The 18,366-nt window shown below is 39.6% G+C and overlaps 1 protein-coding gene across 2 annotated transcripts in view; it reads right to left on the minus strand.

The window, feature by feature from the left end:
- Positions 1-9,064: 9,064 nt before the first annotated feature.
- LOC111631814 (cytoplasmic aconitate hydratase-like) overlaps positions 9,065-18,366 on the minus strand; it is a 65,267-nt gene continuing 55,965 nt past the window's right edge. For both annotated transcript variants that reach the window (XM_023376135.1, XM_023376127.1), the window contains 9 exons: positions 16,226-16,382; positions 16,090-16,154; positions 12,126-12,185; positions 11,627-11,731; positions 11,377-11,519; positions 10,292-10,439; positions 10,097-10,219; positions 9,658-9,843; positions 9,065-9,577 (listed from right to left, as the gene is read on the minus strand). In XM_023376135.1, the coding sequence (XP_023231903.1) occupies positions 9,464-9,577; positions 9,658-9,843; positions 10,097-10,219; positions 10,292-10,439; positions 11,377-11,519; positions 11,627-11,731; positions 12,126-12,185; positions 16,090-16,154; positions 16,226-16,382 (1,101 nt within the window). In that variant the 3' untranslated portion in view covers positions 9,065-9,463. The remainder of the gene's footprint in view (positions 9,578-9,657; positions 9,844-10,096; positions 10,220-10,291; positions 10,440-11,376; positions 11,520-11,626; positions 11,732-12,125; positions 12,186-16,089; positions 16,155-16,225; positions 16,383-18,366) is intronic.

The following is an 18,366-nucleotide window of genomic DNA, read 5'->3' on the forward strand; positions in this document are numbered from 1 at the left end:
GACTCGTACAACACGGAATTCATATAAAACGGAATTATCAACAGTGTTATAGGGGGTCGACTGTATAAACCTATATAGGCCTATAATACATTCATTTACACCTCTAAATTGCCATAAACACGTGCCGTTGTAGAAGGTTTCCGCGTTAACGAACACACTACCCTTATTATATTCTCGAGGGATTAAACATTATTAAAGATAATTCTCGACCTCCCTGTATGGAAATGCCAAGTAAATTTCGTAGATGTGTAGTTTTATCGATTATTTTTGGTATTGCGAGTGTCTCGAACTGGGTCCGTATGAATCATCTCTCGCCCCCTACTCGTAATACAGAATGCGAGAACGGAAACGACGGCAATCCCATTATTATTTATAAGTTCTGGCGATAACGTCTTACATTTCTACCCGCGACGTCCAACTGGAAGGATTTGGCTACTAATAAATGAAAACGAAGTGGGGCCTAGTTCCGCCATATTGGAACCATAATATACCGGTAAAAAAGTTGTTTTATAAAACAAACCCCGCGGAGGAACGATAAATAAACTTAATTAAGGCCTATATATAAGTGACGTTGAAATAAGTAACGACGTAACGCCCGGCATTCAAAATGGCGGACGGAAGAAGTGATGCGGAATCGACGAGTCTCGTTTGTCTTCGTTACGTTAAAAAGAAGAAAAAAAAAGAGGAAAAAAAAAAGTGAAAATGAATAATGCGAAGAATTATAAAAGAGACGAAGTTAAAGTGCATTAACGAGACCGTTCGACTGGAACTTCTCCCGGCGATTTAAAAGAGACGAATGAGGCGTGTGATTTACTTTAGCGACACCCCGACAATTAAAATTAATAAGTGCCTTAACGCGTCCAACTTATTAATAAAACGAAATAAGTTAGAAAAGTCGGCGTTTTAAACCATTTATTTTTCGAATAATTAAGGGAACGTTCGATACGACGTAAACTACTGTTTTATAGAGGAATTGTTGTGTCGTTCTTATACGTTTTTTGCGTCGTTGTTATACAATTACTGTATTTATAAAAACTCTCGATATTTCTTTCTTTGTTTGTTTGATTGATTACGGTCGGGCACGGGCTCCGCGGATACTCCGCCCCGAACTCTAGATATAATGGAGAATTTGAATAAGGGCCACCGATGACGTTCCGTCGAGAAATATCGCCATTTTTTTTATAGTCTTAATACGAATTATAGTTCGGCCATTCCTATATGGCTCTATAGGAATGGCCAAACTACGATAAAGAAAAAAAGGGTGGAGGCTTCGATCCACTTCCGAGCAGAGTTTACCGGAACGAATTCGTTACGTAGGGAAGGCGCTTCCGTAGTCTTTTCCGCTCCGCTGGGTTCGGACCTTTTCCGACAACGGAAACGACGACGACGACGGCGCCATCTGTCGGCGAGCGTCGACGTTCCCCCCGACGATCTTCGGCCCCCGCCGCAACGACCCGAGAAAACTCCGAGGAGAGCGGAAAATAGGAAAATTTTCCGCTTTCTCCCGAGAAATTTGGAGATGGAAATTCCGAAATGTCCCGTCGAGAGACCGCGAAGATTTGGAAAGAATCGGAAAAACGCCTGGCGACGTGACGTCGTTACGAACGTAACGACGATCGAACCAATCTGGGAAATGGGTTCGGGAGTAATTGCGGGAAATTACCGAACGACGGCGATTTCCATAAGCGAATGCCGAGGAGAAAGCCCCCGTCGGAAAAGGGAAAAATTCTAACGGTAAAATACGCGCCCTTCAGTTTACCATTGCGGACCGATTCGTCGCAACTCGAGGTTAAAAACGATACATTGGCAGAGGAAGCGTTTAATTACAGAATTTGGCAGGAGCCACTCTACGCGGCGCTTAAACGGAGAAGAGAATCATCAAGAATTGTGGAGAAGACTCGAAAGTATAAAGGCTTAGCGGCCCATAAATCGGGGTTGCCGTAGGTGCCGTCGAGTCGGTGGCATTTGCGAAGTGTCGCGGAGCGATCCATCTCCACCCGTCTTCCGTCGAGATCCGGAGGTTCCTCCGCTTCCTTCTGACCACCACTTCTCGTTATCTTGACAAAGCCTCGCTCCGGTCCATCACCCGTCCAAATTATCTGGCGTCGGGGGAGCGACTGGCTCTATCGATTCTTTTTATCCTCCTCCGGATATCTCCCGACTCCTCCTTTGGCATTCGTACATTACTATGGAAATCTCCTTCCTCGTCTCGCTCCTATCTCCGTTTTTCCATCTTTATTAACGAATTTCGCGTTTGATTCGGGCGTTTCCGTAAAACCCGGGCCTTCCCCTCGTTACCAAATTCCTCACTTCGCAAACTTTTCTGTCCAGGGTTCCGAGCGGAGGTCGTTCGTTCTTACGAAAACGGAGCGATTAAATATGGCGCCGACACTTTTTCCTCGCTCTTTCGCGCACGTTCCACGGTTCGTCTTCTATTCCACAATAAACCATTTTCTTTCTAGGTTTTGGGTGACGGGCGAACATCCTCGAATGTCCCTCAACAGGAAACGAAACCGTCCTTCGTCGCATTCCATCTTCCGGTTTAAGTTTTCATCGCCAGGACTACCTTAAGGATCTGTCCATAAACGACGTCCACGCTAGGAGGAAGGGGAGTTACGAGTCGAACAATAGGAGAGAAGGGGTTGAACTTCAACGGATGTATTTCATTAAATTTTATACACTTTATGTATTTTATTATTCACACTGATAAAGGTTTTAAGGGGAAGGGGTCGAGTTTTGCCGGACGTCCGAAGAGGGGCGGGGGTTACGGAAACTCGGACAATAGGGGAGGAGAGTAAAAATTTCAACGGACGAGCGTTTACGATTCCAAAGACAACGTTTAATTCTCGTTTAAAGTAGAGGTTTTAACCATTAAAATTATCTCAAACGTTTATAGAATTGAAAATCATGTACTTACTAAGATTTTTTTAAAATTTTATTACGAGGAGTCGAGTTTACTCTGGTAGTAGCTCGTTCGAGTTTTGCGCCACGCCTTTACGCTTTTAACGAATTCCCGGTTAAAATAAGGAATCGCCGCGTTAAAATACGTCCGTCGAGTCTCTCTTTTAAATTCCCGAAGGATTTTACTTAAAAAAAAGAATTCGAAACGTAAATCGCTTGGACAAATCTCCTGTATGAAAATAAACCTTCGAGTTTCTCCTTAACTCCGGCGCTCCTCCTCCTCGCTCGGAACGAACGGAGAGGCCGCGCCCTTCTCCAGGTGAGGCGTCTCGCCATTGGTCGGAGGGAGGTGACGTCGGAGCCGAGCGGGAGGCTCCAGTCGACGGGAACGAGGCGGAAACTCCCCTCACCGGGCGCAGGTAGAGTCGTCGTTGGTCCGTTCCTGGAAGGGGGCGTTCCCCGAAGGACGGGTGGAGCGGCGCCCGACGGAGAGAGGTGGCGACGACGACGTTTTCGACTTTTAAGGTGTAGACCCGCCCTTTAAACCCGGCAACGTCGCGATTTACGAAGCTTATCCGGTCCGAAATTCTTCCATGACGTCACCGTCGGAGAACGGATCGATCCGTAACCGGCGCGATCGATCTACGAATCGATCGAATTCCTCTTCTAAATTAAGTTACGGTTCATTATCGTTCGATCTTACGTTCGAAACCGGACATTTTTCGTCGAAAATTATTACTTTCTTGCGAAAAAAATCGTTAACGAAGAAACCGCGCGTGCAAAAGGAAGCCGAAAATCTCGTGTCGCGTTGCATTCGATTGACATTTGAGCTCTTCTTTCTTAATCCCCGATATAACGCGTTTAAAAAACGAGAGACACGCCTCGGAATTAAACATAGAAGTCGAAACAATTTCGTGTTTTCGCACTAATGCGGGGCGGCCCAAAAGTCGGTCGACCGAGATACACGAGAGATTGTTTTAAGGAGAGACGAGGTTCCACCCCTCCCACATCAATTAACCGACCTTCGGGCCCGGATACATCGAAGGAAATAAATCAAAACTAATCGAACGGGAGAAAAATGTAATTACAGACAGGAGAAATTACACACGAAATTTATGGAACAGGCATTGCAAAGGGGGGTGGAGACGACTGGAAATTACTATTAATTCAATGAATAAACACGTTTTACCAATAGTTTAACATCAAATCGATCCTCTACACTCTTCTCTTGTTAAGCGATTTACAGAAATTTAATTAAGTTCCCGAGATACGAATCAAAATATCGTATACGAGCACGGGGAGTTCTGGCATCCCCCGGTGTAACGCTCGATTGATTCGAATATTTTAAACGCGAGCGGAATGCATACGTAACACAGTATATTTCCGATAAAAACAATAAAGAACAATACAGTAGAACTCGCTTAGAGTCGCTCTGGTCGAGGATCGAGGCGAAGAATTCCACAAAGACGACGGATCAATGACGCGTATGACATCACACAAGACGACATTCCGCCTAGCGATGTTAAATGGAGATCCGCTTATGTAACGAGAACTCGCTTATTAAGATCGTTCCGATTAATAAATTCTAATTGTGGTTAATTTAAATTAAGAAATTCCATATAACGTTTACACAATATTTAATGCATACGTAACAGATATAGAAAAAGGTATGACGTATCAGATTCTCGCCAGTACAAATCACGAGGGGAACTACAACGTCCTTCCAGTAGATATATATACACTGGAGGGACGGGAATAAAATGAAAAAGCGCTTTTAATATGAATATTTTTCATTTTATTCTTTATAATCGAATGTACGGAAGGTTGCCGGGAACAGACATACAAACGAATAATTTCATTAAATTCTTATAGAACTGTAAAATATAATTCGGTAAAATTCTATAACTTCTAATTTCACATACTGTGCAGGCAAACCTGTCGTCAATAGGGTGGCGAGAATTAAATGGCTCCACGTGCCAGGAGTTTCGAGAACACTATTAGGAAGATTTCAAATGGGTTCGTGAAGGAATTTAGGATTTACTTTATTGTAATGATGCTAGAGGGGTCGGGGCTCCCACATCCGTGTATATTATATAGGCTACTAGACAAGGATCCGAAAGCCAAAGGCCCCTACAAAAATTCGTAACCCGATTGTAACGCCTCTGTTATTAGAGAGGTTGAGGCGCACGTTTTAAACGTGTAAACGTGTACGTGTGACGTTCGGCGCCGCTTTCCCGTAAGTCTAAAAGTTTGACAATGGTGTTTGGATAGTCGGTGGAATCATGCTCGACATTCCAAACACCATCGTCAAACTTTTAGGCTTACGGGAAAGCGGCGCCGAACGTCACACACACACGTTTACACGTTTAAAACGTGCGCCTCAATCTCTCTATTGTCCGAAGATTGGTCGAATTTGGACTAATTCGACCAAAGAGAAAAATTGTGCCTCCTTTATGGAAGATGTTGGCAAAATCTCTCGATTTTATTCGAAGAACGTTGACACTTCCGGTTGTAGAGAGAATTTTCTACAGCACCGAAGACCCGGGTTCGAATTCCGATGTTGGGTTTTGTTTTCCAGTCGATGGGGGGACGTAACGCGACACGCGTTGCGTTAAGTGCTCTCGGGAGGCATCCATCCTTAGCAGATCTGACAAGGGTAGATGCCTCCCGGGCTTTCTATAGAAAACTGGTGAAGTTTGATTTAGTAGTTCACGATCAGTGGCGCGTTATTTAACGGGCAAAAAGGGAAATTGCCGGAACCCCAAAGCAATTTTTTATAAGAAAATATTCTCCCAAAATGTCTGTCGACACCGTACACGGGCCCCCTAATTGAAATTCGCCCGGGAGCCCGCGAAGTTATAACGCTTACGCACCACCGTCGACGATTAATAGATACCAGACAATACATTGATGTGGCCATCACGCGTTTCCCTGGCATTATTTAGTTCTAACCGGAGAACTTGTCGAAGGAACACTATTTCGAAAGATACTTTCCCCCTCTCCTTCCGTAGGCACTAAAAAAGGCCTTTTTCGCACAGGGCCGACAAGACCCCTCTCGTTAAATACACTCGTTGACAAAGTTATGCGGCAATTTTTTAATAAACTCGTCCCTACCATCAAAATTAAGTTTTTTTGGGCCGTTTTATAATAATTAAAAATATAAAAAGATTTTAATAATAAAATATCGTAACAGATGACGCCACAAACGCTGTTTTAAATGTTGCCGGGAAAGTTAATCAACTCGTTTTTTTGCCCAGTCAAATGCTTCTGGCAGATTCGGAAGAACTTTCGCGAAGAAAAGAAACTTTGATTCTTCTTTAATATGTTGTCTTTGCGGTGCTACTACTTAATATTAAGTAACACTTCGTAATCTTAGCTTTACGTCACGCGACCGATCTTCCGAGGGAAATTTTTAGGGGGAAACCCACTCCCTATTTTGGTGTTATCCCGTGAAAAAAACCCCGGAAAACTCCACGTGGCAGGGCACGAACCCACCACCGACCGTAAGTGTACGGTCTTTATATCGACTCTGCCACCGGTGGCGTCTTGCAGTCCGTATAATCACACTTCAGTCAATAAGAACTATTTACATAAAAAAAAAATCTAGCAGCAAGAGAGTTGCGTCACTTTCCCGGTTGTTAAAATAAGTTTTTTTAATAATATAAAAAGTAAAATTGTGTGGTTCGTTATTAAGTCCTGCCCCTCTGCAGATACGCGACCTCCCTCTAGACCTTTCACCGCCAAAATTTAATAGCATCAATGCCCCTTATATACAAGCCACCGTGCCAAATTTCGTTTTCTAATCTTCACCCCATCCTGAGGTATTAAGTGAAATAGACGACAACACGCACAGATTATTATTGCTGGCTTTTTTTTTATTACTTTTTTGGGTTCGGATGGTCTCGGAACGCGGAGATTTGCAAAAAAACACTCGGAGGATCAAATCTGACTCGATTACAATACTTTCCTTTGTTGTGTATACGTAACAGCCGGGAAAGTAAAACTGACGGTAGAGCGATGTACCCATCACAAGAAGCTCATCCGTTGGGTATGGTCGTGGCACTCTTGGTTTCGTGGAATAATCCTGGTGCACTCGGAACTGGTAAGTATTCAACAAATATTTCATTTTACTATTATTTACCTTTAAGATGTTAAGTTGGGGGTGGTTCCACCGTTCCAGTGGCACCTTCCACTAGAATAATGCAACGAGACACGCGGGCGATGTGCCTGGGGGAATGCCTCCCGGAGGACTTTCTAACGGAAAACTAGTCCCTAATTAGGTGTCAGACGGGCAAAAACACCGAAAACTTCACGTGGCCAGCCTCTTTATGAGGGGCAACCGGCGACTCTAACTAGCGGTATTCGATAGTTTTACGCATACCGTCACTAGCAGGCCCACTAGTCCAAGACCTCTCGCTTTCGGAATGCACTGGTCGAGGTTAACACCAGAGTATTTTTAAGGCGAGAACTTTGCAGTTTATCTTAGACACAAAATAATACCATAAACTTAGATTATACGCTTTCACGGGCCCGCTTAAGCTTCTCATGTCAGCTTCCACTCGTAAGTTTAATTTGTGTAACTAACACAGACTTCTAGCTGTTCTTACTCCCTTCGAAAACGCATAACCGAGGTTGGTCTTTATAAAGGGGCCCGTAACTTACGTACAGGGCCCTTTATAAAGACTATTTAATCTTTACGCTCGAATTTATAAATGTTGGATTTGTTACGCACTTTTTCCGACTAAAAATGTCAGAATTTAAGCATTTCTACCAAAACCACTCGATTGTGATGTCATTTCCGCACCGTCGGAACCGAGGGCTCGTTTCGCCAATGGGAATTCGTCTCGTACGAAACGCATCACGCCATTGGTTAGCTGCCCGTGGACGCATCCAACGTTTCCTCTCGAGAAACTATCGCGTGGGTACGATTATCGACGAGAACCCAACGTCATACAATAGAAAACAATAAAAAGTGCTTTCGACACGCGACGAGTCGCTCCCGCGAAAAGTAAACCCACCACAAATGGAAACGTTCCGGACGTGCCGGATGCTTTCCCCCCTCGTTACGCGTTGCGGGCGGCTGAATCAGAATGGCTAACGCGTTGAGTCACGAGTTATTAATACGCCGTTCCAGTGAAAACAATTTCGTAAATTTGGTTACGCCACTCTACGTTACGTAAGATGTTTTTCGTTCGAATGTCGCGACAGGTTCCGTTACGGGTGGTAACGCCACGCGGAATGGGGCACTCGATATTCGGAAGAACGGAATGTGGGCGAGACGGAAATTACGACATAATTACGCTATTCACGTCACCGTAAAGGCGATAATTATTAAAGATCTACCGGGAGCCGTAACGAAACGGCGTTACGATTTCTTGCGCACTCTCACCGTTGAGATCATTGAAGACGTAACGAATTACTCGGCAATTTTAAAATTTCGAATAAATCCACTTTCGAGTAAAAGTTACGCGGACGGTCGGTTGTCGTTACGACAGAGGACGGCCGTAACAATAATCTAGTCTTCGGGAAGACGCCCATCCTCCACCTTATCCACTAGATTCGAGTTACTTAAATAACCGAGCGTAACACTTTACGTAACACGTACACTAAGCAACAGCTATTTTGTTGGCGACGATCGATCTTTCGGGCATCTCCAAGAGGCTGTTCGATCCCTACAAATTGGCATCCCTCCATCAAATAAGTAAGATTGGGTTCGGACCCTTCGGAGAATTGCCACAAATTGGCAATTTAGCGAGGAGTCTCCGAAGCGCCATTAGGTTCCTACCCAATGGACTTTCGCAGATCGGGAGGGACACCACTCGGGGATTTACGCATTGATTCCGACATTCGATTTGGCCCGTGCCTCGACGACCCTCCCGCGAGTGAACAGGGTCTAAGTGCCAAAAAATTCAGTTTCCGTAGGAAATCGAGAGAGAATCTTCGAGCCGGGAGGAATTAGGAGCCGCAATCTAGAGTGTCCCTGGAGGATCGTTCACGCGCGACCAGGCAAATCTCCGAAGGAAGATGGCCAGGCTTGGCTTGTAAGACCATTTCTTAACGGCGAATTTGATTTTTGGCCCTTGGACCCTTTCGATTACGAGCCAGCCATTTTCCCGAATTCTTTAACCACGAAGAGCGGGGAAAAGAAAAGACACCAGCGACATAATCTCGTACTAAACTGTTTTATCCTCAAATATAAGCATATTCTGGGGAAGTAACATGTAAATATCTCGTAGGTATACATCTTAATATATATATATATATAATATATACGGAGTGATAAAAAAATTGTTTTCGGTCCTCTTCTCTCGCATAGACATCGACGTGGTATCCATAATTTACAAGGAAGTGTGTGACTCGAGTAACGACCCCTCGATTTAGCGTGGCGAGGGGACGGAGACCGAAGATTCCCATAGAAAAAAAATCGTCGGCGTTGTTGTTGTTCCCTAAAGTTCGCGCACCAACGTGGCAAGTATTTCCGGTTTTATACAAAATTTCGGGCAGATTACAAAAAAGAAAGAAAGAAAAGGGTCCGGTCGCCCGAGGAGCGGCGGGGATTCTTCTAGTCGATCATGTGACGAACCATGTACTGAAGGATACCTCCGTGGCGGAAGTAGGCCAGCTCCACTTCCGTGTCGAACCGAACCAGAACGGAGAATTTCTTGGAGCCGTCCACCTGTAACGATTTCGCATTGAAGGAGGATAGAGAAATGGGGAAGGGTGAGGGAACTAGAGCGAGGGGTAGCGGGATCTTACCGTCACGGTGGTGGTCTGTCCGGGCGCCATGTCGGCGGGGAGGGCCACGCTGTATTCTTCTTTTCCCGTCAGGCCCAGGGATTCGGCGTTCTGGCCGGGAAGGTACTGCAGGGGCACGATACCCATCCCTATCAGGTTGCTGCGGTGAATCCTCTCGTAACTCTCCGCGATAATGGCTTTGATACCCTAGAAAATACAGTATTTCAATATGCCGTAGATCCGCGGATGATTTATTAACGTTAAGCACGTGGAAACTTTCATACATTTTCGTGAGAAACTTTACCCGAATTACTGTCCCCAATTTTACAAATTTGAAAGGTGCAAGTCGTCTTTATGGCTCCTCGATTTCGCGAGGTAATACAGAACTTAATTTGCACGCCCAAATTAGGTTCTGTATTGAAATCACAATTGCAAACAAAAAGACGTCCCAAACACTCACCAGTAAATATGGTCCCTTTGCAGCCCAATCGCGTGAAGATCCCGAACCGTATTCCTTTCCCGTTAGGATGATCAGTGGGATATTTTCTAGTTTGTATCTTTCTGCCGCTTCGAATATGTCCATCTGAAAATTCCAAAAGATCGAGATAAAAATTCTGCCACAAATCGTTACTTTCAGTTTGGGCATGGCTCTTACCTCTTCTCCGGATGGAATGTGAATTGTACGAGGTCCCGCTTTGCCGATGAATTTATTCAACAGGCGAATGTTGGCAAATGTTCCGCGGCGCATCACCTCGTCGTTACCTCGTCTGGCACCGTAAGAGTTGAATTCGCGGGGTGTCAAACTAGAGAAAAGTGTAACAAAAATCTCGATTAATGTTAACGACTGGCCGAATTTTACTAAAACCACGTTCGATGGCAAAGCCATTTTCTCACCCACCAGTACTATAAGAGTGGATCGATAAATAAGCAGCCAAAGCAACATGGCCTATTCCTATCCCTGCTTGTTATTTATTGATCCGCCCTTATAAATGGATTATGCAGTTTAAAATTTCTTTGCCATCGAATATGGGCAAGCCGATAATTGGTTACAAATTAACAGTTTGATTTCGCATTAAAATTTGCAACAAGGGCTAAAAGCCATACGGGCACTGGCCTGCCATTCCCGAAGATCCAGATTTGCTCAAATTTTTGATTAAGTTCCTTGCCGTCCGGCCACTCTCATTTCGGGATTGACCGGACCCACAATTAAAAGGTTTCGTTAGTGAATGCGGGTCGGAAAAGTATGTTACCGTATGAGAAGTTGCTTTAATTACTAATTTATAGCCAATTGATAATCTGGTAAGAGTGCCACAGTTTGCTAATGTTTGTAAGTAACATCTTCAAACCGTTATACAGGGTGTCCCAAAAGTTTCCATACATACATAGGTGAAATGTAACTTTATTCACAAAAGATTAAAATGTCAGCATTAAGATTTGTGTCGGTGGATTGACGGAATAACGGACACACGGGTGATCTGCCAATGGATAACTTCTAGCAGGACTTTCCAAGTGGAAACCAGATTCTATTTAGGTGTTAGACACATGAAAAAAAAAACCGGAATGTTGCATGGTGGCTGGCGCATTGGTCAGGCACAAACCAATGACCAACTACCAGCGTTTGATGGTTTTTATTTGGTTATTGTTATTTATTCGACCACCGGTGGGCTTGATTTGTGCCACTGTATGGAGACTTTTTGAACACCCCTCCGAATCATTTTGTGACAACGTAACTGTACTCACCCACGGTTTGCCAAATATCTAGCAGCCGGACTGTTACGTGCTATGCTGCCTGCCGGAGATATGTGGTCGGTGGTGACGGAATCTCCAAGATTTATTAGAACTCTAGCATTTATAATATTTTCTACAGACGGAAGCTCTCTTGTCTGAAATTATGAATAATTTTAAATTATGTTAATTATGTACGAGATCACTTGTAAAATACAAGTAAACTCGTACTAAGAAATAAGAACATTGTTATTCCGGGTCTTACCATGCCCTCGAAAAATGGTGGTAGTTTAATGTAAGTAGATTTGCTATCCCAAGGAAAGAGCAAACTGTCTGGAGCTTCCAGGCGATTCCAACACTGATTTCCTTGCTAACAAAGCATCAAAAATTTCCATTACAACAAATGAGATCTTAATGGTCAAAAAAATTATGTAAATAAAATCTAAAATTATCAATTATGCACCAAGTATTATGGTAATAATATTAGAGTTTCAACTCTCGCTCAAACTCAATGCACCTTTCGTTCCGATTGGGTTCCTTTATAATCAAAAGAACCAATTTGAGAATTGTTTTTGGCATATTGACTTCGAGCTTAACTTTCGGTTTGATGTCCTCGTGGCGGAATCGAGTGGAAAGCTCGATTCCGTCAAAGTTTAACATGCAGTGCATTATGTGGTCTATGTATTCTATAAAGTTGTTCTCAATAAATGTATCCTTAATTATGGATCAAATAGAAAATTCAAAATGATCTCGAAATAACTTACTTGTATTTTAGAGTATACTTCTTTAAACATTCCTGGAATCACAAATTTGCGTTCTATTTCCTGAAACAATTTTTTAAACATAAATGGCTAGTTTTAAGATAAACTTTATATTATATTAAAAATTTTATATTATCAGGTACAGTACATGGGGGCTGGTACAAAGATTTAGAGGAAGGGAGGAAAACAAAGCTAACTGTAACACTTATATTATTATAATTTCTGACAAATTTACTTAAGAGACTGCCACTTTGTATTTATATAATCTTATATACACTATGCACTGACTGCACTGTAACAGTTAGAAATCTAGATCACAATATACTGCAGTTCCTTAATAAGAGAAGTGCATAACAATGTGTCTGCAACTTCTGTACCAAACTGCTAAGTATCTGCTTAGGAAGTTGTTTTATAGGCTAGCACAAATTTTCACTTTGTCATTGATCACATTATCTTCTAGAGTTCTAAAGAAACTTATCGTGATTGCTATACGATTTTCATTACGGTGATTGCAAAAAGCTTTCGAGAAATAGTTTGAAGTATTCCGAAGAAACCTACAACTGCTGACTTAAGAGTATTTACCGACCCCCGAAGTAACCTTCAAAGTAGTCACTCAGTGTTTTACATGTTAAGCATCTATCTCTAAGACCAGTGCCACGAATTCAAAAAGCAATAAAGGATTGTATTTTGGATTTTTCAATAATTTTATTTATATTTTGTAAATGTTGTTCTCAAAACAAGGAACATTTTAATCTTAAGTCATACACTTATATCTTGCTTAAAGAAACCCTTCTCTGCAGTGTTTCACTATTGCACTACGTCAACTTGCATGCCACGCCACTCATTTGACATGTTCGGTCGCAGTAATTTATTTTGAGTCTGTATTTTATTAGCTTTTTGTGCACATTTTATTATGTATTTTTCATCAGTCTACCTATTATGCTAGAAAGAAAGTGTGCAAGAGATGCTCAAAATGCAAAGTGAAAGCATTTCTCTGGCTGCAAAACTACACTAATTATGTTGATTGAAAGCCACTACATGTCGTCTGCCAAATTGAAAGAAGCATCTATGTAATGTCCACGATAAGAACAATTCTAAAAAATATGGTTATGAAAAGCTTCAGCATCACGACATCAAATTTTTAGTGACAAAAATAACTCATTCAAGCAGCCATTTGTTCAAAAAAACGGAAAGAAGGCTCAGTATTTGTATGGATGATCAAATGCAAAAACATAAGCCTCTATAAGCCATTTATCTCTAACTACAATAAATAAAGTAAAGGCTTTTAAAAAAATTAAGATTTTGTTTTATTCTTATTTACATTTTGATCTATTTAATATACACGAATGTTATAATGACTTCGTTTTGCACTGATTTGTTTAGTATTTCATTTCAACAATAGTGAATGTTAGCCAAGGCATGTGTGAATCTCTTTACAACATCAGAAAAGTAAGTTTATACTCTATTTTTTTTAATAGAATAACTGTCCAATTATCCTAACAATGCTGACAAGTTTCAATTAAATTTCTAAATAATAAGATTATTCCTGTTATCATTGGCAATCTTGCTACACTAATATACTATTCCAAGATTCAACAACTCACAATACTTAATTTTTCAGACAACAATCGCTAGCTATCATTAAACTGTCATTCATACCGCATCAGAAGAGACAATGTTTGTCCATTTTTAAATATACAGGCATACTTTGCTAATATAGCTGATATTTTCTTTACTGCAGTGGTCTAGAACCTATCATCCTAAAGCAAATCACAGCCTTTGTTTTGCTTGCCAGTGCATATAAAAGCCAAAAAATATATTTACACTGTCATCTTTTAAATGCACAATAGTGCTAGATATAAATATATCTAGCACTACTGCACACTTAATAATAAAAAAGTGAAAATAATTAAAAAAGTCCTGAAAACTACATTAGGAGCACAGATCAAAAATAATAAATCTGAATATAATTGAAAAGTACTGTATAGTGGAGTCTTGTAAAACACAGGTGCAAGGAACCAAGTCCGAGCATTATTTTAGTTACTTTTATTTTGCTTTTTATGTTATTTTTGTTTGGGGCTTATGTTTTGTTAGGATGAAGGTTTCACCACTCACCTTAGAAACTTAAGAACAGAAGAAAGAGAGAGAACCAACTCACCAACGAGAAGGGGTGCCATAGAAAATAGTTTGCGAACATTTGCGCTCCCGAATGGAAAAAAGTAAGTCCGCACTGAGAAGAGGGGGAGACCCCGCAAGCACAACTCAAGAACTTGCTAAACCTTAAAGAATAAAACATCCCGAAAATTGTCAAAAAGAATAATGTAAAAGGTTAGCGAGTATTGTCGGAAAATAGGTTGCCAGGCAAAAAGGAAAAGTTCAATGTTAGAGATAAGTATGTAAATGAGGGGAGTGGTCTCAATCAGAATTGTGACGTCACCTCATAGCATAAAGCCTGTACCTCATGCGAAGATGACCGAGGTGAGCTTCTGTTAGCAATAAGCGTGGTGAGCTTCGTAGCAGTGAATGAGAGAGGTGTCTTATAGCGATAAAGTTGTTCCAAGGCAATTAGAAGTTATTCGATTTGTGGATCGAAGATTAGAGAAAGTCTTGAGAGTTGAGGAAAAAGGTTCCTAGTATATTGAGGTGACGGTTAGGACCTTAGTTCTTAAGACTTGTTGTACATAGGATAAGTCTTTGAATTTTTTTGTCGCGTTTCAAAGGGGAATAGATTTAAGCTAGCAAGTAGATTGATTTGAGTTTTGTCGGGTTAATTATTATTGTTGATTTTCTTTCGAATAAATTGTTGTTTGATTGTTACTAATTCTGTACGGTCATTATTAAAATTATTATTAAATATTGGACTGTTTTTTTTTACTAACTTTGTCATTATTTCTTTTGGTGCACACTTAAAGTCCAGGCCTGGCACATTAATTGCAAATCCGCATAAAGTACCCGTTAGGTAACAGCTATTCCCGGCACACAGTTTGTGTCGATAATCATTATAAAAAACATAAAAAATAACTTAGTACTTTACATGGATACATTCCACATTATAGGAAATCATGTTAGACACATGCGTTATCAAACAATTTTACATGAATTTAAACCTAGGCTTAGAAGTTGAAAACTTATACCTATGGAGGACAAAACTCAAATTCCGTACAAGTACTAGTCGCAATTTTTTCGTCACATTATACAAATTTGTGTTATAGGAGAGCATGTTATAATACTGGTGAAGTTCCTGATTAGCAAAGAGATGAAATTTAAAGCAATTTTAGTCAAAAACAAAACATCTTTATTTTCACCTGCTATTTTGTCATTATTTTCACATTATTTTGTTTTTTGACTAACAAGTAAGATCTCCTCTCTTTGCTAATCAGAAACTTCACTAGTATTATAAGTCCTATTAATAAACAAGGTCCAAATAGACAATACATATATATACACAAAAAAGAAAAATAGTAAGGGCAAAGAGGCAAAAAAAGTGTTATACAGGAGTTCACTGTATTAGCAAAGCCCCTTAAAGTGAGATACACCTATAGTAGGCAACAAATATATATATATAAATTTAAAGTAATGATAGAATTGAAACATTATATAAAAACATTTATTAAATTATTAACAACTTCAGAAATAGATTTGATGTATTGTGTTGCGTAGTATCATCTACATTTAAATTTTTTCAATTTCTCATAATTAAATTTTCAATTTAATAAACGATGAAAAATTATTAAATTCCCAAATAAATTTTTTTCAAATGAAATAACAGGTAGATATGTTGTACATAATTGTATTTTTGATATAAGAATTGAGATATTTGTTATTCTGCAACATCCAAAATTATTTTTATTATTACATGAAATCCCATTAGAATATTCCTGAATTTTTAGTGAGTTTTCTGTTAAAGAATTCTGTAAAATCACTAAAGATATACAACATAATGAAACCAGTTTAAATGAAAACTTACCTGAAGTTCATTTCTAGATGGCCAGATATCTTTAAGATACACATTCTTTCCAGTCTGGTCCTTGCCTATCAGATATTAAACTAAAATTTTAATATAAATCAAACATTTAATATAAATTTTAAAAAAAGATTATTACCTAGAGGTTCTTTTTCAAAGTCTATGGCCACTGTTCCTGCAATTGCGTACGCCACCACCAAAAGAGGTGAAGCCAAATAATTTGCTCTCGTGTTGGGATGGATACGTCCTTCGAAATTCCTGTTTCCGGATAAGACACCGGCGACGACGAGATCTCCCTGGATAAAACAATGTATTCGATAAAAATTAATGATCGTGAATTATTTTTAAATGGAGTAATTTGATTAGTTTTAAATCTAAAAAATTATCAAGATATAAATTTGCATATAAAAATAAAATCATTTGAAATATTTAGTATTGAATTATCTGTAAGGAGTTGAGTCTGAATGTTATTTTATTTTTGGGGCTTTTTAGTTATTTATTTTGAATGTTTTATTTTGTTAAAAGGGCAAAACTCCACACCTTTCCAGACTAAATTCTAAACTAATGAAAAACCTTTCTGTGAACATTGACACTCGATGCCAATATTGCCAATCTTTCAATGGCATCTTAGATTAAGCAATCTCCGAATGGAGTTAAAGAATTCTCTCTTAATCCCTTTATTACTGATTTTAAAAATCAGAGAACTTCGTTTTTAGAAAGATTAGAAAGACAATTATAACTGAAAGGTTGCAAAGGAAAAAATAAATTTAGTTTATACTTTTGTAAATGAGTCGGAGTGGCATAGTCAATTGTGACATCGTGCAATTGGAGACAATGAAGATAATGAAATGAAGCTTCTGAGAACAAGTGAGAAGAGTTCAAGAGAAAGTTTGATTTATGAAAAAGATTGTCTGGCATTTTTGGTGAGACGATTAGGTAGTTTAGATTACTAATAAACAATGCAAAAATTCTTACAATCTATTCTGAGTTACTTCGTTAGTTTTTGGAGAATTAATTGTTAAGTTAAATCTAAGTTCTCCAATTGTCAGGAATGTTTTTGAACATTTGTTTTGGTTTTGTTCTCAATTTGGATTAATCATAGTTCAAATCTTTTATAACTTTGAAATATTTTGATAATGTATTTTCATGGTTTTTTTTATTAATCTCCTGTACATAGTTTGTTTGCTTGTAATATTTTCAATAAATCTGTTTTACCAATGCATAGTCAATTATTTTGGAATTTTATTTTTACTTTAACTGTTAGTGCAAACCAATCTGTTTATGTTACTTTTGTCTATTTTCAAAGTCCAGGTCTAGTAACTGAATGACCCTAAGTATTTCATTGTTTTATGCAATGTTATATTAGGTTACTTTTGGGATATTAAATGGTGCATTTTATATCTTCAGAGCTATTCTATTCAGTTTATTGAAAAAAATAAGATAATGACCCATCATTTATAAAAGTTTTACTTTCAAATTAGTATATGATAATGGGTAGCAAGGAATGTCATTAATAAACAAAAAACTGCAACCCTTAAGCATTGGGCCTAATGCAACGGCAAGGTATATGTACTCTGTAACAAAAATAGTTTGAGTCACGTTTGAGCCATGCAGATGACAACTTATTCCAACTCATCATGTATGGAAGTGTGAACTTGCCAAATCACACTAAAGGAGCAGACAGCTAATAAGCACTAGAAAGATGGCTTATATAAATGTTCTAGCCCTTCCCAGCCATATTCTTGAAATCATTGTATAGCGTCTTATGTGACATGCGGCATAATTGTAGGCTAGACTACATTGTCTTATACAATGTAAGATGATATATTTTCATAAGACAATATGATCTAGCAGCATTGTCATGAACTACTATTCTCTACCTGACATGCAAAACACACCTACAATTGGAATATTTCAGTATCATATTCTGATTTTAATTAGTTTTCAGATTAGTTAATGTCAATTTGAGAACACTTTTTTACATTGATTAATCATTTGAATTCAATATGACCTAGGCAAGGCCACAAACCGTGGGCATACCTAGCCTAGCCAAAGCTCATCTAATATATAATCGAGACGGGTTTATGATGATAATAATAATAATAATAATAACTCTCCCGTGGTCACCACCTGGTCGTGGTGGGAGAGCCCAGTAATTTTACTGAACCATAGGGCAATGCAGGCTGGAGCACAAGCTCCTGGTAGGGACACCCATGCCAGTAAGGTCTATGGGGAGAAATGAAGCTAAGAGTGACCACACACCCACATTCTGTGGAGATA

The sequence above is a fragment of the Centruroides sculpturatus genome, unplaced genomic scaffold, assembly GCF_000671375.1.
Source record: "Centruroides sculpturatus isolate CEXI.00-Female unplaced genomic scaffold, Cexi_2.0 scaffold72, whole genome shotgun sequence".
Classification (NCBI taxonomy): domain Eukaryota; kingdom Metazoa; phylum Arthropoda; class Arachnida; order Scorpiones; family Buthidae; genus Centruroides; species Centruroides sculpturatus.